General features: G+C 39.9%; 1 protein-coding gene across 1 annotated transcript in view; it reads right to left on the reverse strand.

Annotated features, from left to right (window-relative positions):
- C5 (complement C5) overlaps window positions 1-12,997 on the reverse strand; it is a 73,888-nt gene extending 60,891 nt beyond the window's left edge. The window contains exons 1-9 of the mRNA XM_029062901.2: window positions 12,871-12,997; window positions 8,266-8,458; window positions 7,736-7,898; window positions 6,939-7,009; window positions 5,466-5,557; window positions 4,336-4,418; window positions 2,171-2,261; window positions 1,427-1,541; window positions 178-304 (exon numbers count right to left, since the gene is read on the reverse strand). Coding sequence (XP_028918734.1) covers window positions 178-304; window positions 1,427-1,541; window positions 2,171-2,261; window positions 4,336-4,418; window positions 5,466-5,557; window positions 6,939-7,009; window positions 7,736-7,898; window positions 8,266-8,458; window positions 12,871-12,935 — 1,000 coding nt within the window. The 5' untranslated portion in view covers window positions 12,936-12,997. The remainder of the gene's footprint in view (window positions 1-177; window positions 305-1,426; window positions 1,542-2,170; window positions 2,262-4,335; window positions 4,419-5,465; window positions 5,558-6,938; window positions 7,010-7,735; window positions 7,899-8,265; window positions 8,459-12,870) is intronic.
- Window positions 12,998-22,150: the final 9,153 nt, after the last annotated feature.

Below are 22,150 nucleotides of genomic sequence, written 5' to 3' on the forward strand. Positions count from 1 at the left end.
TTTACAAAGTTTAATTTTCAAAACATGAAAAAAATATACCTATGAACGTTTTAGTTTGAAGGAATACAAATACTGTGGAAATTGTGCCTTTTATCATATAATTTGGGTTTATTGAATGTGACTTACACATTATTTAGTTCAAGGGAATTTTTGATGAAACCAAAGAAAGAGACTTACCTGAAGACTCCAGTACCATTACAGCAATATAAAGGTATGCTTTGTCTACCTCTTCCAAACTTCGTATCTCTAGTTCTTGAAGTGCTGTTTTACTATTTAAAGTGACCTGCGCAACTCCGTTTGTCATCTGTAAAAAAAGACTACAGCCGTTGCTCAGAGAAGAGATTAACTTGCAAATTAGCAAAACTTTTCCAACCACAAATATTTTTTAGCAATCCACCACATTTTTCCTCTCCACTGACCACACTTAAAGTGATATAATAATCCAGTTGACAGCAGTAAAAAAAAAAGGACCTAAAGAGGACTGTATGAATCATTTATACTTTTCGTTTTAAAATTTTCATTATCCTATAGCTTGATTTCTTCTCAGCTTGACCTGCTCCCTTTCAGGTATGGGACAACAAGTCCATATAAATTTACAGGCGTGGCTTAGATGGAATTCTAAAAGGAAATGAAATTGTTCACAGGTCATATATCATCATGTGCAAGACGAGCTTCACCAGTGGTAGTAAATACGCCTGTTTATATGACGCCCCTACTCTTGGTGAGTCTGGGGACCAAAAAATGGCCTGGAGTTTCAAGAGTTAGTCTCTCTATCCCCTTAGATCATCAGATGCATTACAGAGCGGCAGATGGAAACAAGCTGCTCCCGTTCCTAAGGGCCGAAGCATTTCTAAATTAAATTCAATCTGTTGACCCAACAGAGAAAGTTTATCTTATTCCTACAGGAAGAAGAAGATAAAAGGATAAAAATGGTACACCAAAAATCTATCCAAACACATCCCCTTACCTCAGAAATTGTATTTGAAAATGTTCATGGTTTTCCTCAGTTAGGCATAACTTACTTAAATCGGTTTCATGACGTTAAAAACTTCAATGTGAAAAGTCTTTCTAAGTCAGTTCCATATGTTATTTGCCCAAGAGGCCAATTCAACCAAACAGAGTATTTGACATTTGCTTAAAGAAAGGAAATTGCTTTCTGCCATACCGCATAGCAGAATGAAGTGTTTTGCTTCTCTGAGTAAGACATAATAATGGAATGGCTACTACTGTATAATTAATGCTGTAATTAATGCTGTAAGTGACTGTACAAGGTATCAAAATATAGAATCATGTATGAAGAGAAAAGTATGTGACCATGCTTGAATATATAAATACATTTGTACACGTCTCCATAAATGCTGTCTTGTATATTATATATACATTCGACCTAAAATATGTAAATGAACAGAGCTTGACATCTTCTCACCAATGTCTCCTGCAATGCTTTACGCATCATTTTTTTCTCACTTTGTTCAATATCTTCTATTATCCCAAAATGGACGAAAACTTCGGCCTCAGCGACCTTCTTGTTATAAAAATAGCTGTCAAACAAACACCAAAGAAGTGTTCTGTTAAAGTGATTGCTACAATGAAGTGGCAGGCTACAATGAAGTTCCAAGTGATTGGAAGAGGTGATACTTTATAGTTCTGTCACTGGCATACAATCGCTTCCTGGGCTGACATGGCTTCTTAGTTTCAGAAGGGCTACTACTACAATGAAATTAATTTTTGCAGTTGGAAATGTCTTTAAATGTATAAAGTGAATATAAATGTGAACTTTTACCATTTATCCTTAGAACCAACAAAGCAATAAGGCAAGTGGCCCTACTAGCTGAAAGGAAATGCCTTTGAAGTGACAGTCTCCATAACTGATCCAGTTATTCTTTCTTGCTGAGTTTGCTAAAGATGTCAAATGTTTTCAGCTCTTTATTACTGAGAGGTTTCCATTCTACAGAATAATCTGGTTGACTGCAAATGCTTTAATTTAGTAATTTTGATAAACGAATGAACCAAATCAAATGTAAAAAGGGGAAACTAGGGGTAAGGATCCATATACAAGATTTACAAATTCTCTAAACATATACATGTGTATATTTTACTAGTGCTTTCTTGATTAGTCTTCATCAGTGAGTCAAAGAACAAAACAGATCTGAAGAAAGAAGCTCCTTACCTAGCTTTAATAGTAATCTTGAACTCCTCAAATTCCTTATAACTAATGAAGGTATTTTCTGGCTCTATGGAGATGGAGAAGTGTGGCATCACTGAAAATAAAACCAAAGAAAAGAAATATACTAGTTCAAACATGGTTTAACCAAGCGAGCAAAGCAACCATTTTAAAAAGGCATAGAATAATATAGTTTCAAATAACTGTCATGTCATGCAACAATCAGTATGATTAGGTTTCAGGAAGCTCAGAATACCCAGAGGAATATTTAAAAAACATGAATAAATGAATGGCCAGTGGAAAACTCATACGTGCTGCAAGAGACTATCTTTATATGCATACAGCGAAGACTGGATTAGTGGTAATGTGATTTTTTTTTTCTCCAGACATACTAACACACATTAAGATTTCAACTTCAGTAATGTGATCTTTATGAAGGGAGATATACATATGTATGTATATGCATATAATTGTGAATTATATATACACAGGTGTATGTATGTATATAGACATATTTGAAAGCCTTGTGTCTAGGCTGAGATATTAAACTGTTCTGCTAACTAGATTTCCTGTCTGATACTCATCTTGGAATCCTGTTCCAGTTTTTTTTCTTCTAAAAGGAACTTGTTAAGTGCTTACTATGTGTCAAACAAGTTAATTGGGATGAACACAGTCCCTGTCCTGCCTGGGACTCACAGTCTAATTAAGGGATGTTGGAGAAGTAGCATGGCTTAGTGGATAGAGCATGGGTCTGGGAGTCAGAAAGTCATGGGTTCTCATCCCAGCTCTGCCACATGTCTGCTGTGTGACCTTGGGCAGGTAACTTCACTTCTCTGGGACTCAGTTACCTCATCTATAAAATGGGGATTAAGAGTATGATCCCTATGTGAGATAGAGACTTTGTCCAACCTGACTACCCTCTATCTACCCCAGTGCTTAGAACAGTGCTGGGCACCTAGTAACCACTAAACAGGTACCATAATTATTAATTTTAAAGTGAGTATGACAAGGGGGAATGTCCTAGCAGCAATTACACCTACCTATGACTTAATAATAGTGATAATATTTTTAAATGCTTTCTATATGCCAAGCACTGTACTAAGAGCTAGGATAGATACTAGATAACCCTGTCCCACATTGGGCTCACAGTCTCAGTAGGAGGAAGAACCTGCACTGAATCTTCAATTTGGAGTTGCGGGAACTGAGGCCCAGAGAAGTTAAGTGACTTGCCCAAGGTCATATAGCAGAACCTGGGTCCTCTGACTCCCAAGCCTGGGCTATGGGTGGACTGTCCAAAATCTCTGATTTTGCAAACAACTGCTTTAACATGTTGGCTGTTCAAAAAACATTTTGAGATTAAATATACAGAAATATTACTCACTAGTGTGTCATACAACAGTTTGCTAAAGTATGTTCAAGACTCTAATCTGCAGTGTGTGGGAAGTAGAAGAGAGAACAAGGGGAAGAATGGCCAGCACATGAAGGTGTCCAATGACAAACAGGAGATCTACTCCCCTGTTTTTAGCAGCCTGTGTTCTTTTCAAGGCTAGATCTCGATGGAAAGGTTAGGCCTGGCTGTGGGGAGGAATGAGAGTTGCCTGGGTGGTTTCCAGGGAGTCCTGAAATAGAACACAGGCTGCTAAAACAACGGAGCAGCCATCCCCATTTTGAAAGCAAAGAAGTAATGTATCAGTGCAAAAGGGGACATTTTTATGTGTCCTTACTCTGGCTTCCTTTGCCCTTTTCTCCATATCCAGGACCAAACTAAATCCAATGAGTAAAGTAGCCACTTAACTTCCTTTATTTCTGGGGCTGGGGTGGGTGTAGTTACTACTCAAGCGGGTGGAAGACTATCTAATTTGGGGGCTCACTATGGTAGAATCCTATAGGACCAGTCTTGAAAGTGCTACTAATCTAATAACTTCAACTATCTGCATTTGATATAAATGTAGAAAATGAAACTCTGAATGACTATGTGAAGAATAAGCAAATTCTTAAAAAGAACTTCTTAGGTTAAAATATTCAACTGCTATGCAAAATGTCAGGGTTAAGTTAAAATTGGTACAATGAATAATACCCAAATTAGCACATTGCAATGTTTCCAAAAGAAAGTATCCTTCATTTTGAAATGAACTACTTTTATCCTTTTAAATGACTGAAAAAAAAGTTACCATATTCTTTAATCTCAAATGTTTTAGTGGCTGTTGTTGTGAAGTCCGTTTTGTATTTGGCTTTAATTGTCCACACACCATATCTGCAGAACAAATATGTTTTAAAATGGCTTACAGACCATCACCAAATGATATTTCTAAAATTACATTAAAAAAACCTTAATTCCATTTAAAAATTAATGCAAAGGTGAATATGTTCTAATCACTGATTTTCCCTCTATTGGGTTAAACCTAATCAATTAAGAAATTGCTTAATTTCTTTTAAATCTTCCTATTATTAATATCATCTGTCATTTCGATGGATTTATATTCATAGGCAGAAATGGGCTTTGGCAGGGTTCTAGCTCCTGTTGGAAGTGGAATTGCTGCTTCTGGAATATTAACTTGCTTTGAAGATCTCACATTGCATGATATTTGAGCAGCACAACAGTCCTGAAACCTAATTATAACAAAATACTGCTACATACATCTCCTTCCGTACATAAATAACATCAACAATTATTGCATCAGAAAATAGATGGTAAGGGCTAATTCTGTCCACTTGATGCAATTCTGGAATTTTGAGAAGTCAAAGCCAGGTCTCATATGAAATGATTTTAGAATAATTATTTACCATTTTCATAACACATAATTTCAAATAATTTATGTTCTACAAATGACTGTCACCCATTTGCCTAAAATATACAGGGTAAAGAACACATGCATTTCACTCAATGAACCTCCAGCATCCCCTACAGGACAGATGGCAAAGTAAAAAGAAAACATGCAAGCATTTCTAAGTTCAACGCTGGGCAAGTGCCTCAGGGTATGTATGCATATATGAAAACGGAATGGCATACATTTATAGCCATCTATCTCCAAGCATATAGAAAAATATCATCTAACTGCTTTTTCTATAAAGAAATGATATCCTTCGATTGTCGGCTGTTGGGATTTTGTTTGCTTCTTTTGTTTTCAAATTGTCTCCGGAGCCCACCACAGGCCCATAGAAATGGGCCTAGAGGAACTGATCACCTGCAGGAGGCTCCATATAACTCTAATTCTCTGAACTGTGGGTAAAGTACTTGCTTTAACTACTATTTTGTTAAAAAAAAAAAAGGTTTAAATGGCGAACAATTGCTTTAAAGTACTTAGGATTGAGAGGAATCTTGAAGTCAGGAAAGGAGACAATTCCAGTAAAATCTGTCTCTTCCAAAATTTCAACTTCTGCTCCATCTGGATCCTTGGAATTAAAAGAAAAGTTGAAGAATTGGTCAATCAGTAGTATTTATTGAGGGCTTAATGTGTGCAGAACACTGTACTAAGCACTTGGGAGAGTACAAGAGAATTAGTAGATACGTTCCCTGCCCGAAATGAACATACAGTCTAAAGAAATAAGATGTCTTCCTGAAGCAGTTCTTCTGGTCTTTGTCTTTTATCTACTGACATGAAGCCTATAACAATCATATTAAGTGAATGGTACATCCTAAGATATTATGCTAATCTAAACATAAAAAATGATGTGGAGAGTTGAAGAAAACCAAATCCTCTAGACTGTAAGCTTGTTATGGTCAGGGAATGTGTTTTGTTTAATGTTATATTTTACTCTCCCAAGTGCTTAGTACAGTGCTCTGCACACAATAAGGACTCAATACGACTGACTGACTAAACCCACAGTTGAAGAAAAAGAGATATGCTTAGTTAGAATGACCTTAATTAGCCAGTTGGTTAGCTAATTGAGTACCGCAGATCAGGAGTAAAGTTGGGAGATAGGAATATGGGGGTGAGAAACCTAAACTCAGTTTTACCAAGGCAGCTTTTGAAATCAGAATTTCTGGGAAATTGGACCCAGGCTACAAATCTCCTGAATGTGTGTTTGGACTATGGGTCTTGGAGCTGCCAATTTTAGGCTGGTGCTGTTTCAGTCACAAGGCTCTAAATCTGTGCTGAGGCCCCAAAGACACTCTAGTGGAGTTGCTATGTCCTGGGATACTTCAGAGCAGGGGGCAGTTTAAGTTAATGCCTCCATTTTCATTTCCATGCAACTAATGACTACAATTCCACCTGTCCCCAGACCCAATTACTCCACTCTTGTCCCCTGAGCCCAGTTCTTCACAAAAAGGTGTCAGAGCTCTCCCCCAAAATGATAATAACAGTAATAATAACGGTCAGGATGTTAATAAGAATAATTGGTTAAGTGCTTACTACGTGCCAAGTACTTTACAAAGCGCTGGGGTAGATACAATATAATCAGGTTGAACACAGTCCCTGTCCCATATGGAGTTCGCATTCTAAGTAGGAGGGAGTAGGATTTAATCTCCATTTTATAGAGAGGAAACCGAGGCACAGAGAAGTTAAGTGACTTGCCCAAGGTCACACAGCAGACAAGTAGAAAATTCAGCATTAGAACCCAGGTCCTCTGACTCCTATGCCCTTGCTCTTTTTACTAGGCAACTGGCAAAAATGACTCTTAATAAACTCTGGCACAAATTAAGAAATGTCACAATATTTTTGATAGTAAATGTATCTCTCCAAAACATGCTCGCCTTATGAGGAAATGGCAAATGTTTCTCTTTTCTGTTTTCTAAAGTAGCATTAAGTTTCAATTAAAAATAATAACATACCACAAAAGTTAAAGTAGTGTTTCTTAGGGCTGGTTTCAGTTCTTCATTCAAAGAATAAAGTCTAACCTTTACTGAAAGAATAATACACAATGTTACGGACTCCAGTGAATTCCATTTCAAGTAACAAACTGATTAAATAATCCTATCATTTGGAGTCTTCCCATCTTTAAAGTCATCACACTTGAAAAAAAAATACCCTTAAGCCAGAAATGTTGTTACATGAATGCAGGTAAGTAGATCATAACAGATACTGCATAATTTCATGCTTGAATATAAATATTTTGATTGCGAATCAATGCAATTTAACCCAGAGGCATACATTGTTGATTCATCCTCTTCTGGAAATAAACAAATTTCCAAATCTTCCTTATTAGAGCTAGAAGCAGTTATTTGAGCCAGATCCTACAACTTTTAATGTCAGCATTTGGGCTTCATAAACTTCTGCTTCATGCTGTTGAACCGATTTAGTTTAGAATAAACTATTGTAAATGCCACAGGGTTTCCTTTCATTAGAAAAAAAAATCTGGCAAAATAAAATGGATCTTAAATAAGAACAAAAAGCAAACACTTGTTTTAAAAATGACCTACTAACAATAACTCAAGTCATTCTCCAAACACGAGGCACAAACACAAATATCTTGATTAAATAAAAATGTCCCCTCACTTTCCAATAAACTGGAGATTATTGGTTATCAGGGAGGAGATGTGTACAGATTATTTAAATCTGTACTCTGAAGCAACTTCAATTTATTAAGTGCTTTCACTTTTTTATACATAAATGAAATCCTGATACTGACCAGACTGGTTAGGAGTGTAGATAAATTTGTCTGTTTGAATGAAGAGAAATCCATTTTCATAACTTATTGGTATTCTTTTCTCTTTTGTGAAATGGTGAGATACAACTTCTAAATATATATATGAAACGTGATCTCTTTCTTCAGATAGATCTTTTGGTTGTATCTGTAAAAAATATTGATGAATTATTCTAAACTGGGAAAGCGTGCTGATTTTACAATAAGCCCTGTGAAATTCCTAAATATGAATGGTGATTAGTCATGTAGCACAATTATTAAAAAGAAAGATTTCGTTGGAGTGCATTTCCTGTCATACACTTGGAGACCAGTTTTTTTTTAATTTCCAGTTCTAAACATTGGCCTCCAAAAAATTTGATTTGTCCAAATATCTGTCCATGTATCAATAATAAATAAAAATTATGCTCTTTTGGGAAATAAAGACAATGCAATTTTCTCATGACCTCAAAAGTGTAGGTGTTCTCTCAATTGAGCACATGCTTAGTAGAAAATAATACAGTATATTGAGTACATACTGTTAAGGTTGCAGAATCTTGGAATTGATTTCCTGGAGATAAGTTCACATTGCCAGAAGAGTAACTAGTTCTTTTATCAGGATAGCTTTTGAGAGAAATGGTAGCATCAAACCCTTCAGTGTACCCAAAAGCTTGAATTACTACTTTTTCAGAAGCTCCAACCCGGAATACCTTTGGGGCTGCAATGACATACCTGTTGAAGCAATTCAGGAAATGATTCAATTTCTTTAAAGGACACGTTTTTGAAAAATTTACCCTTAAAAGCCCACCTTCAAAATAGAGAAGCAGCATGGCTCACTGGTAAGAGCCCGGGCTTGGGAGTCAGAGGTCATGGGTTCTAATCCCAGCTCTGCCACTTGTCAGCTGTGTGACTGTGGACAAGTCACTTAACTTCTCTGTGCCTCAGTTACCTCAGTTACCTCATCTGTAAAATGGGGATGAAAACTGTGAGCCTCATGTGAGACAACATGATTACCCTGTATCTACCCCAGCGCTTAGAACAGTGCTCTGCACATAGTAAGTGCTTAACAAATACCAACATTATTATTATTAAAATTGCATATGTCTTTCTTAGGATGTCCAATTGAACCCCATTATTCTCAGAGGCTAAAATAAAATGAAAGGCAAATGAGTTACCATCCCTACCTTTTCTTTCTAATGATTCACGTTGGACCAACTGACCACCTATCCTTTTAACATCTCCGTTTAACTCTCACATTAGAGTGTAAGTACCTTGTGGGCAGAGAACGTGCATTTTGCTATTTCTATACTCCTCAAGGACCTAGTACAGTGCACTACACATGGAGCAAACAAAACAGTTAAAATTGTGAAGCAACTTCCTTAGGAGAAAAGCCTAAAAAGATTAAGGCTCTTTGATCTAGAAAGATGAAGTGTTGTGATGAATTGGTACACACAATGTCTTGAAACAATGTAGCCCCACATGATGATTAAAAAAATCAGTAGTTAGTAGTCGTAACATTTATTGAATGCCCACTTGGTGCAGGGCACTGGAATATTTTCTTGTTAAGGACAGGGGATGTATTTATCAACTCTGATATATTGTATTTTCCTAAGCACTTAGAACAGTGCTCTGTATACAGTAAGCGCTCCTTAAATATAATTGAGTGATTGATTCCTTAGACTGTGAGCCCCATGTGGGATAGGGACTCTGTCCAACCTGAATATCTTGTATCTACCCTAGTGCTTAGTACAGTGCGTGACCCATAGTAAGTGCTTAGTAAATACTATTATTATCATTATTATTATTATTGGGAAGGGGGCATCACAACTTTTTATAGTGTGGCAAAACTCTGCTTTCTGGATGGCTATTTGTAACATTTTTGGATACCACTGCAAAATGGATATTTTTAATTTTTTGTTTACATTTTTGCCATCCTTTGGCTGTTTGGGAATGGCTTCCATAATGAAGAATCTTGAATTTCAGGATGTGCTTAAATAATAATAATGCTATATGCCAGGCACTGTACTAGGGGCTGGGGTGGATACAAGCAAATTGGGTTGGACACAGTCCCTGTCCCCTGTGGGGCTCACAGTCTCAATCCCCATTTTACAGATGAGGTAACTGAGGCACAGGGAAGTGAAGTAACTTGCCCAAGGCCACATAGCAGACAAGTGGTAGAATAGGAATGAGAACCCATGAACTTCTGACTCTCAGTCTCATGCTCTGTCCACTATACCATGCTGCTAGAATCAATCAATACTGTACTTAGCACTTGGGAGAGCCCAGAACAGAGTTGGTAGACAAGTACCCTGCCCAATATGAGCTTACTGTCTAGAGGGGGAGGTAGGTAGAGGGGGAGGTAAATAAATTATTTACAGATATATACGGAAGTGCTGTGGGGCTGAGGGAGGGGTGAATAAAGAGTACAAATCCAAGTGCAAGGATGATGCAGAAGGAAATGGAACAAATAGATATGAGGGCTTCGTCAGGGAAGCCTCCTGGAAGGAGATTTGGTTTCACTAAGTGTGGTTCAGTGGAAAGAGCATGGGCTTTGGAGTCAGAGGTCATGGGTTCGAATCCTGGCTCGGCCACTTGTCAGCTGTGTGACTTTGGGCAAGTCACTTAACTTCTTGGTGCCTCAGTTACCTCATCTGTAAAATGGGGATTAAGACTGTGAGCCCCACGTGGGACAACCTGATTCCCCTGTGTCTACCCCCGCACTTAGAACAGTGCTTGGCACATAGTAAGCGCTTAACAAATACCAACATTATTATTTTTTTTTTACTGAGACTTTGAGGGTGGGGAGAGTGATTGGCTGCCCAATATGAAGTGGGTGAGAGGTAGGCGATAAGATAGGTGAGACCGAGATAGAGTGAGTAGGTTGGCATTAGAGGAGCTAAGTGGCCAGGCTGGGTTGTAGTAGAAAGGCAGCAAGATATGGTAGGAGGGGGCAAGGTGATTGAGTAATTTAAAGCCAAAAGTAAAGAGTTTTTGTTTGATGCAGAGTTGGATGGACAACCACTGGAGGTTCTTGAGGAGTGGGGAAACATGGGCTGAATGGTTTTATAGAAAAATAAACTGAGCAGCGGAGTGAAGTATGGACCGGATTGAGGAGAGACAGGAGGCAGGGAGTTCAGTGAGGAGGCTGATGGTCTAATCAAGATGGGATTGGACAAGGGCTTGGATTAATGTGGTAACAGTTTGGATGGAAATGAAAGGACAAGTTATAGCGATGTCGCAGAGGTTGAACCAACAGGATTAGGTGACAGATTGAATATGTGGGGTGAATGAGAGAGATTGGTCAAAGACAGTGCCAAGTTTATGGACTTGTGAGATGGGGAGAATGATGGTTCTGTCTATAGCGATGGGAAGGTCATGGGGCAGGCAGGGTTTGGGTAGGAACACAAGGAGTTCTGTTTTGGACAGGTTAAGTTTGATGTGTCAGTGGGACATCCAAGTAGGAGGAAATGCGAGACTCAAGGCAGGAGGAAATGTGAGATTGCAGAGAAAAAGAGAGTTCAAGGCTAAAGATGTAGATTTGGGAATCATCCATATAGAGATGGTAGTTGAAGCCATGGTTGCGAATGAGTTTTCCAAGAGAGTGGGTGTAAATGCAGAACAGTAGGGGACCTAGAACGGAGCACTGAGGGACTATCATAGTTCGGGAATGGAAGTTAGAGGAGGAGCCTGTAAAATAGACTGAAAATCAGCGGCCAAAGAGATAGGATGAGAAGACAGTGTCACTGAAGCTAAGATTGGATACTGTTTCCAGAAGAAGGGATTGATCAACAGTGTTGAAGGCAGCTGAGAGGTCGAGATGAATTAGGATGGACTGGAGGCCATTGGATTTGGCAAGAAGATCATTTGTGAGCTTTGAGAGGGCAGTTTCTGTGTAGTGAGGGGGTGGAAGCCAGATTGGAAGGGATCAAGGAGAGATTTGGAGCAGAGAAACTGAAGACAGGGAGCTAAGACAACTCACTCAAGGAGTTTGGAGAGGAATGGTAGGAGGGAGATGGGATGATAAATGGAGGGACCCGTGGGGTTAAGGGAGAGGGATTTATTTTAGGATGGGGAGAAATGAGCATGTTTGAAAACAGTGCCAGAAAAGCCACTGGAGAGCAAACTGTTGAAGTTGGTGGTCAGAGAGGGAAGCAGAGAGGGGGCAAGCATCTTGATAAGGTGGAAAGGAATGGGGTCAGAGGTACAGGTGGAGGGGGTGGATTTGGAGAGGAGGCAAGAGATCTCTTGATATACTGCTGGGAAAGGTGGGAGAGATGAAGATGGAGAAGGAAAGAACTGGTGAGGCACAGGAGATTTTAGGGAGATCATGTCTGATGATTTCAGTTTTCTCACTGTAGTAAGTGTCCAGGTCATTAAAGACAAGAGATAGGGAGGGGGGCTTGAGGAGGGAGTTAAATGTTTAAAACAACTGGAGAGGGCAATGGCTATGGGAGGCAATCAAGATGGGAGTCAGTCAATAATGTTGCCAGGAAGAGGAGAGGGAAAGAAGAAAGGGGTTTTTAAAAAGGATTAATACGCTTGCAGAATGGTAGATCATTTTGGCAGTAACTAAACAATCCCAGACATAATCATATAAAACATGTGGTTATGATGAGGTAACAGTCTGTCGCAAGTAGGAAAATTAAAGATTAGATGACATAATTTTCATTATTTAAATAGTTACTGTACCCAAAATTCTGAATATGTATTAACCACCTTCATAAGTCCCTAAAGTGATTAAAATCACATTTTCCAAGTCCCCAAAACAGAATAAGTCCTATAAAGAGCTCATGCTTCACCTCAATGTATATATATGAAAATCTAAAAACAAATATTTACTTCCCAGTAAAAATAAATAATATATGCCAGGAAATACTTCTACCTCCCAGTTTTAATTTGGGGAATTTATAGCCTACCACTCCTACAAATGACCCACCCCTGAAAATACCAAGAAAATGAATCAAGTGCACATCATTTTTTCTATCATTAAAAATTTGGCATTTCAGTCCTATTAAATAAAGAGCATTATTTGGGTTTTGGTTGCAAATATGTATTTATTTTCATATTCATACTGATCGTATCTCATATTCTTTACTTATCAGGATCAAGATACTTTAGCGGTAAAGACGTTTTGCTTTACTTACGTTTGCTCTTGACTCCAACTTCTTCCACAGAATATTAAAATACAGGTAACATGTAAAATATTCATGGCTGGAAGAGGCAATAAACCATTGAATCCAGTAATACCTACTGAAACTGTGGTGAAACTGCCCCTGGTTTTAGGTTAAATAAACTCAGCCTGTGGAATTTGATTAGAGAAGTGCTCTGGAGTTAATCATTAATGTCAAATATTGGAATCTGCTCTTTTAGAAATTTCCTGTAGGGAGTCAAAAAATGACCTGAAAGTTTAATTAACTCACTGAGATTAAATCTGTCAGGGTCCTACAGGATCTCAGACTAATCCATTTTTGGTAGTGTTAGCACAGAAAAGGGGAGTAGGAAGTGGAAAGCTATCCAAAGAAGAGTAGAGTGAGACAAACTGCTGTTTTCCCTCTGCTCCACTCTTTTTACCTTTTCTGCTCCAGCTTAGGCTAGCCTGGAGTTGATGAGGTCCAGATCTTGATAGGCCTAAAGTTGGTTACTGTCTGGTCACCCCAATCAATTAATCAGTGTTATTTATTAAGTACCTGTTGAATGCAGAACACTGTATTAAACATTTGGGAGAATACAACAGAAGCAAGATGCACATTTTCTGCCCTCAAGGAACTTGGAGTGGTTTGGTGGTGAGGGGAAAGACAAAACTTAATTTCAAATCGTGGGAATGCAAGGAATAAGATGGAAACAAAAGGTATTACACAAATATTTAATGAGATAGCTGAATTAATAAACAAATATACAGTCATAATCAGCCTGAAGAATGTTAGGGGAACTAGGGAAGTCCTGAGTGGTCCTACAGCCTACTTACATCTGGGTTATCTAAGGCTAGCTAAGACCCTAGAGGGGCTCCAATCTAATTAATAACAATGTTGGTATTTGTTAAGCGCTTACTATGTGCAGAGCACTGTTCTAAGCACTGGGGTAGATACAGGTAATCAAGTTGTCCCATGTGAGGCTCACAATCTTAATCCTCAGTGTCCCTAAGAACACTGGATCAGAATGGACGCCAACAGGTTCCTCCCTGAGACACCTGGGACTTGGCTAGAATCAAACAGGCCTCCAAAGATTGTGGGGAGAGGTGTATTCAATAAACACTACTGATTGATATGACTATGGAGCTGCAAATGCTTAAAAACTAGTTCTTGCCAACTCTTTGACAGGACCTGGGAGATTTCAGTCAGGGCTGTAAAGGACCTCAAAGGGTAGCTTTCTGACCTATTGGCTCTTTGTGAGCAGGGTTTGTCTGCCATCTCTGTTGTATTGTACTTTCCCAAATGCTTAGTGTATATAGTAAGTGCTGAATAAGTACCACTGGTAATGATGATGAGAATGAAGTCTGCCCTTTCCCAGTTCTCGGTCCTCCTAACATTCCTGTTCTCTTTATGCCTCGTGCTTTCAAAATGAAAAATTGTACTCTCTGAGTGTAAACATTCCAAAACATGTTTGTATTTTCCAAAAAAACAGTTGTGGGAGGAGGCTTTCAATGCCAGTATGTAGGTCTGGGAATGTGGGCTGCAAGAAGTGTCCAAAGAATCCTAGGTGTGAGTGCCTGAGTACCTCCTAAAGACTAGCTTGTGCTATAGTGGATTACAGTTGCAGGTTCAGTGTTATTGCACTGATATCAACTGGGATGGGCTCTCATTATTTAAAAAATAGGTGAAGTGGACAAGGCTGAGAGAATGGGAGGTAAGTGCTCTAATGAGGCTCATCTCTCCTACTTTGGTATTGTGGACTGGCCAGTTGCCCCCAAACAGATCCCCAAACAGGTATCTGCTGTGTGATCTTGTGCAAATTACTTAACTTCTCTGTTCCTCAGTTACCTCATCTGTAAAATGGGGATTAAGACCCTGAGACCTATGAGAGACATGGACTGTGTCCAAACTGATTAGCTTGTATCTACCCCATCTCTTAGTATAGTGCCTGACACATAGTAGGTACTTAAATAATAAATAAATTAGAAAAGAAGGGGGGGAACACCATATGTTTGAAGCCTTTCAACACAGTACCTTGTTCTTGCATTGCCATTCTTTTGGACAAGAATTTTGCTCCTAGGGTTTGGGTTTTAGGACTCAATCTCCATGGCCAGGACCACTGGTACCAGGAAGATCCTGTACCATCTGGCCAACTCCTCTGGGAATAGAGAGTTTATGATTTGCACAGTCAAATCCATTATCAATCAATCCATTTACTTAATATTAAAGTCCTTTAAAATCTTCAAGATGGCTTTAGCCACCTAGAGGAAAATAGAGGTGGTTTAATTGCCCCTTCTCATGAGATATACCATTCTAGGGATAGTGTAAACTTAGGATTTTCCAATAGTTCTGTCCACTTTTCAAGGCAAAAAAAAATAGAGGAGGGGGCATTCATAATTAGATTTAATTCATTTAAATCACAGTCATATGTTGTAAGCAATATGTCTGGGGGAGCGGGGAATGGCATAAAAAAGCGAAGTTGGAATTTCCTGCTGCCTCTGCCAATCCAGGCCCATTACTTTGGGGAACTAATCTGTTAAATGATTAAACAGGCCATTGTGCAAGATGTAGCAAGTTTAAATAAACAGATTTGCTTGCTATCATTTGCGGGAAGAGGAATTCGATTACATCAGTATAGCTAATATTTGAATATTAAACAAAACACAAAAGAAATTTGAGCTTCTTTTTTTCAAAATACAAATCTCCTTGAATGGTAATGAAAGTCAGGCTAATTATACAAGTGAACCTCAACACAACTTTAAAAGATACATATTTACCACAAGTTCCAAGTTCCAGGAATGCTTCCCCTACCTGGAAAGTGCCAAGATATTCTGCCAAAATGGAGCTTGCCACTTATTCCCTAGATAGGTCAATATTATGTGGGAGTTGGGCTCATCCTAGCCCACTGTCACCCAATATAAGCCAGGCATAAGACCCAGTGTCAAATCGAGTTTTTGTTCATTCAGTCATGTTTATTGAGTGCTTATTGTGTGCAGAGCACTGTACTAAGCATTTGGGAAGTACATTCAGCAACAAATAGAGACAATCCCTGCCCACAAGGGGTCACCCTCATGAATTCTCTATTCATTTTTCCCTCTTGAAACTATTCAAGAGTGGGTTATACTATCCATAGTCAACCTGATTCTTCTACAGAAAGGGAAATAGACCATCATTTCATTCTAAACAGAAGCTTTGGGATATCCTACTTGCAGCTGAATTGTGTTACCCTCAGGGATGAAGAGAGTGTCTCCCAAAGTCTTTCACCCACCCGCCTTCTCAGGTAACACATCTGGATTGAAACTGGGTCCCCTAGAGCCTCAAACTCTGTGCAGGAGACATTATGTAAATATTTAAAAAAGTCTGTGTGGGGGCAGTGGATGGAAATCTATAGTAGGATTGATTGCATTGCAGACTTTCAAATTCCACTGAAGCATTCTGAATGTTAAATTTAATATTTATTTGTATGATTGCCCAACTTTTTAACATAATTTTACAACTCCAAAACATGGGAGGGATTAAGCAGGAAATTACGTTTAGCTGTAAGGGAAACATGAAAAAAAAGAAAAAAGGAAGGGGGTGAAGAAAGAGAGAGGTAAGAGGGTACTTGGAATGACTGGATTTCTTACTTCTTTCGCACTCTGCATAAAATAGGCACTAAATGAATTATGGTTACCACCCCTCACCCCCCCCCCGGCTCTCCCGTTTCTTCCTGGTGACAGTGTTCTGACCCTTACCCTCTTCCTACCTCTAATAGTGCACTATCACTGCTTATAATTACCAGTATGTAATTATATGTTATTTCCTCCTCAAATATTGAGGTTTGGGGGGAGAATTATACGGTGGAGGTAATTATGGAGTAAATATGGTACTTGAAACAGCAAAAAAAAAATTCTACCCGCTAAAAAGTAATTCTAAAGATTCACACCAAGGAACATTTCAGAATGCAGTCCTTGTGGGCAGAGATTGGGTCTTGGGCTTCTTTTGCAGTTTGCCAACCACTTTGTACATAGCTTTGCCCTCAGGAAGAACTCAGTAAATACTGTCAATCAATCAATCAACCAAGGCTTTGAAAGTGGGGAGAGTGGCAGTCTGGCATATAAGGAGGGGAAGGGTGTTCCAGGCCAGAGGGAGGAAGTGGGAAAGGGGTCAGCAATAATATAGACAAAATGAGGGTACAGTGAGCAAGCTGGAGCTAGAAGTGTGTGGGCTGGGCTGTAGTAGAAGGTCCATGAGGTAAGGTAGGGTGGGGACAGTTGATTTAGTGCTTTAAAGATAATTGTAAGGAGTTTCTGTTCAACGCTGAGGTGGATGGGCAACCACGTTGGTGGTTTCTGAGGTGTGGTCTGAATGGCTTTTAAGATAAATGATCCAGGCAGGTGAGTGAAGTATGGGCTGGAGGTTCAGCAAGGAGACAGATGCAGTAATCAAGGTGAGACAGGATTAAGTGCTTGGATCAGCGTGGTAGCAATTCAGATGGACAGATTTTAGTGTTTACATTGTATTCGCTCAAGTGCCTAGTACAGTGTTCTGCACACAGTAACCAACTGATTTATTGATTGTGTAGAAGTGAGCAGATTTGGTGACTGAATATGTGCATTGTTTGAGAGAGATGAATTGAGGACAAAACCAAGGTAGTAAGCTTGTGAGTTAGGGAGGAGAGTGCTATTGTAGTGAACAGAGATAAGAGAGGACTATTACTGCTACTATTTCTGTTGCTGCTGCACATACAAATATTTCTGTAAATGATGCTTTCAAAATTAGAGAATGGATGGAAAAAACACTCGATCAAATTTAGCAGCAAACCAGGATTGGTTCTGGTTATTTTAAGTTAATGTTATCAACATATGGAACATTGAGGAAATGTCAGGACTTCATAGATGCCACCAAAATCACCATCTTCTAAATGAGAGAGCTGAGAGACAACTACAGGGGAACCTAGGGGGGTTCTCTAGGGACCTTATGCCGCAGGATAGATTCTAACTATAGTCCCTCTTGATAGTATACTAAAAAATAGTCAACTGTGTACTCTAAGAATTGCAATGTGACTTCATACCGAATACTGCAATTAACCAAAAATCTGCAACAGATTACTCCTGCTGCAACCAAACCGCTACCACATTAGTACAATCACTCATCTTTTCCCGACTGGATCCCATCAGCATCCTTTCTTGATCTCCCAACCTCCTGTCTCTCCCCACTTCTGACTATACTTCACTCTGCTGCCCAGCTTATCTTTCTACAGAAACGTTCTGGGCACGTCACTCCACTCCTCAAAAATCTCCAATGGTTGCCTATCAACCTCTTTATTAAGCAAAAACTCCTCACTGTTGGCTTCAAAGTTCTCCATCACTCTTACCTCACCTCCTTTCTCTTCTTCTACATCCCAGCCTGCACGCTCCACTCCTCTGGTGCTAACCTTCTCACTGTGCCCCATTCTCGCCTGTCCTGCCATTGACCCCTAGTCCATATCTTACTTCTGGCCTGGAATGCCCTTCCTCCTCAAATACACCAAACAATCACACTTCCCCCCCTTCAAAGCTCTACTGAAGGCGGCCTTCCCAGAGTAAGCCCCCCTTTTCCTCAGCTCCTCCTCCCCCCCCCCACCTCACCCCGACTCGCTCCTTTTGCTCTACCCCCCTCCCCGCCCCACAGAACTTTGTATATATGTACATCTCTATAATTCTATTTATTTATATTAATGCCCGTTTTGCTTGTTCTGATGTGTATATATACCTTTAATTTACTTGTTCTGATGTGTGTATACATCTCTAATTCTACTTATTTATACTGATGTTATACCTGTTTACTTGTTTTGATGTCTGTCTCCCCCCTTCTAGACTGCGAGTCCGTTGTGAGCAAGGATTTTGTTGCTGAATTGTGCTTTCCAAGTGCTTAATACCATGTTCTGCACACAGTAAACGCTCAATAAATACGATTGAATGTAATAAATGAATGAATGCAGACAGAGCAGCCTGGTATGCTCTAAATGGAAAATGGGTTGCTATTCTTAAACAAAGGCTTCACTAAGTAAGGGAGCCAGTAGGCAGGATCAAAGACAGATCACATAAGGGAGAAGGGCATTCATTCGCACAGCGAGAAACTATATATGCAAACAACATGGAAGAGAACATCATCTTCAAAAAAGGACAACTACACATCAAAATCAAAATCAAAATGAATTTTTCAGAAATTTGTGCATTGCTATTCTTCAATTCTATTGAAGATTATTTGGCTTACCATGGTAGCTGCTGCTTGAAAAACTTTCTTCATCTCATTGGCTGTTCAAAAATTCTGTTCAAAATATATAAAGTCACTTCATCCTCTCCATTCACTCGGCAGTGTGAAATTATTCCCAGTCCTACTGCACAAGAAAGGATCTGCCCCACTCTCGCACCTTAGAGGCTCCCATTGGTCCTTCCCAGTTCAGAAAGGACAAACATCACAACATGTGGGCTTTGCCCTTCTGATATGTGGAAAAAGCCTGAAATCTTGCGCTCTTGTGATATTTATTATCGCCTTGGTTTTTTATATTTTTGTTTCATCTTTTTTAATGTATTTGTCACCAGCCCCCACCCCCTTTATTCTTAAGGCACCCAGAACCATGTCTATATCTCCGTGCACTTCTTTCCCGGCCCTTAGTAAGTGATAATAATAATGTCATATTTTTTAAACACTTACTATGTACCAAGCACTCTACCAGGCACCGGGGTGGAAACAAGCAAATCAGGTTGGACAGCCCCTGCATGGGGCTCACAGTCTTAATTCCTATTTTACAGATGAGGGAACTGAGTCACAGAGAAGTGAAGTGACTAGCCCAAGGCCACACAGCAGACAAGTGGCAGAACGGGATTAGAACCCAAGACCTTTTGCCTCCCAGGCCCATGCTCTATCCACAACGCTACACTGCTTCCCCTGTGCTTTGCACATATATTAGACCCTTACTAAATAAAATTACTGGTATAACAGCTACTCCTATTACTCCTGCAACCAGCCACCTCACCTTACTCTGTAATGCCCTCCCTTCATCAAGTTCATTCTCTTCCACATTTGATTACTCCTGAGTCCATTTCCTCCAGGAAGCCTTTTGGGGCAAATGGTCAGATCCATATGCTCCCACTCTGCTTTGAGTCTGCAATTAATCAGTCAGCATTATTTACTGAATACCTGACTGGGAAGCACAACACTAAGGGAATATCATAGAAGCAAGATACATTTTTCCTACTTTCAGAAAGTTCCCAATCTAAATGGGAGGCAAACAGAGAAGAGCAATTTTTTAAATACAGTGTGAAGGAGTATACTACAAGGAAGTGTTTCAAGTATATGAGGCTGTAGTAATAGAATAAGAAACTGAGTATACACATTACAATCCAAATAAAAATATACATGGGTAAGGACTGATATGAAATAAAATAAAATATGTAAAGGTTAAGGGTGGCTATTAGGTTGATGTGTCCAGGGTATTTTGAATTATTCAGAAGAACTTGGATCCTAACCTTGGCTCCACCACCCTATGACTTTTGGCAAGTCGATTAAATTCTCTGTGCCTCAAGTATCTCATCTGTAAAATGGAGATTAATATTGTGAGCCCCACGTGGGACATGGATTGTGTCCAACCTAATTATCTTGTATCTAACCCAGTGCTTAATACAGTACCCTGGCACATGGTGAGCACTTAAAAAATGCCATTAAAAAAGGTTACCTTGAGAAGCAGCATGACCTAATGGATAGAGCATGGGCCTGGGAGTCCGAAGTACCTCAGTTCTGATGCTGACTCTGTCACTTGCCTGCTGTGTGACTTAACTTCCATCAGTCAATCAGTCATTTACTGAGCCTTTACTGTGGACAGAGCCCTGTACTACGTGCTCGAGAGGGTACACTATCACAGAGTTGGTAGACACATTCCCTGCCCAAAACTAGCTTGCAGTGTAGAGGGAGCTCACTCTTTCTGTGCCTCAGTTACTTCATCTGGAAAATGGAGATTGTGTCCCTCAAGGTTCAGTTCTGGATCCCTTTCTATTATCTATCTACCCTCACTCCCTTGGAGAACTCATTCGCTCCCATGGCTTCAACTACCACCTCTATGCAGATGATACCCAAATCTACATCTGCAGCCCTGATCTCTCTCCCTCTCTGCCTTCCAGACATCTCTATTTGGTTGTTTTCCTCTCACCTCAAACTTAATATGTCTAAAATAGAACGTCTTATCTTCCCACCCAAACCCTGATTTTCCCATCATTGTCGAAGGCCCCAACATCCTTCCTGTCTCACAAGCCTGTAACCTTCACATTATCCTTGACTCCTCTCTCTCATTCAACCCGCATATTCAATCCATCATTTAATCCTGTTGGTTTGACCTTCACGACACCGCTAAAATCCGCCCTTCCTTCTCCATCCAAACTGTGACCACATTAACCCACTTATCCTGTTCCACCTTGAATACTGTATCAGCCTCCTTGCTGACTTTCCAGCCTCCTGTCTCTGCCCACTCCAGTCCTTACTTCACTCTGCTGCCCAGTTCATTTTCCTACTATAATAATAAAAATAATAATGATGACATTTGTTAAGCACTCACTATGTGCAAAGCACTGTTCTAAGCGCTGGGGGGATACAAGGTGATCAGGTAGTTCCACGTGGGACTCAGAGTTTTAATCCCCATTTTACAGATGAGGTAACTAAGGCACAGAGAAGTTAAGTGACCTGCCCAAAGTCACACAGCTGACAAGCGGTGGAGCCAAGATTAGAACCCATGACCTCTGACTCCCAAGCCCGGGTTCATTCCACTGAGCCATGCTGCCTCTCTTAAAACGTTCAGTCCATGTTTCCCCACTCCTCACTTCCAGTGGTTGCCCATCCACCTCCACATCATACAAACTCTTCTTTACTGGCTTTAAAACACCCATTCAATCACCATGCCCGCTCCTACCTCACCTCGCTACACTCCTACTACAACCAAACCCACATACTTCATTAACCTTCTTATTATACCTCATTTTGTCTATCTGGCCGCCAACCCCTTGCTCGTGTCCTGCTTCTGACCCTCCCTCCTCATATCTAACAGTGACTCTCCCCACCTTCGAAGCCTTACTGCAGGCCCATCTCCTCCAAGAAGCCTTCCCTGACTAAACCCTCCTTTCCTCTTCTCCCACTCCCTTCTGCGTCACCCTGACTTGTTCCCTTTATTCACCCCTCAGCCCCACAGCACTTCTGTACATACCTGTAATTTATTACATACCTGTAATTTATTTCTATTAATGTCTGTCTCCTCTACTAGACTTTAAGCTCGATGTGGGCAGAG

The sequence above is a fragment of the Ornithorhynchus anatinus genome, chromosome 4 (assembly GCF_004115215.2).
Source record: "Ornithorhynchus anatinus isolate Pmale09 chromosome 4, mOrnAna1.pri.v4, whole genome shotgun sequence".
Lineage (NCBI taxonomy): Eukaryota > Metazoa > Chordata > Mammalia > Monotremata > Ornithorhynchidae > Ornithorhynchus > Ornithorhynchus anatinus.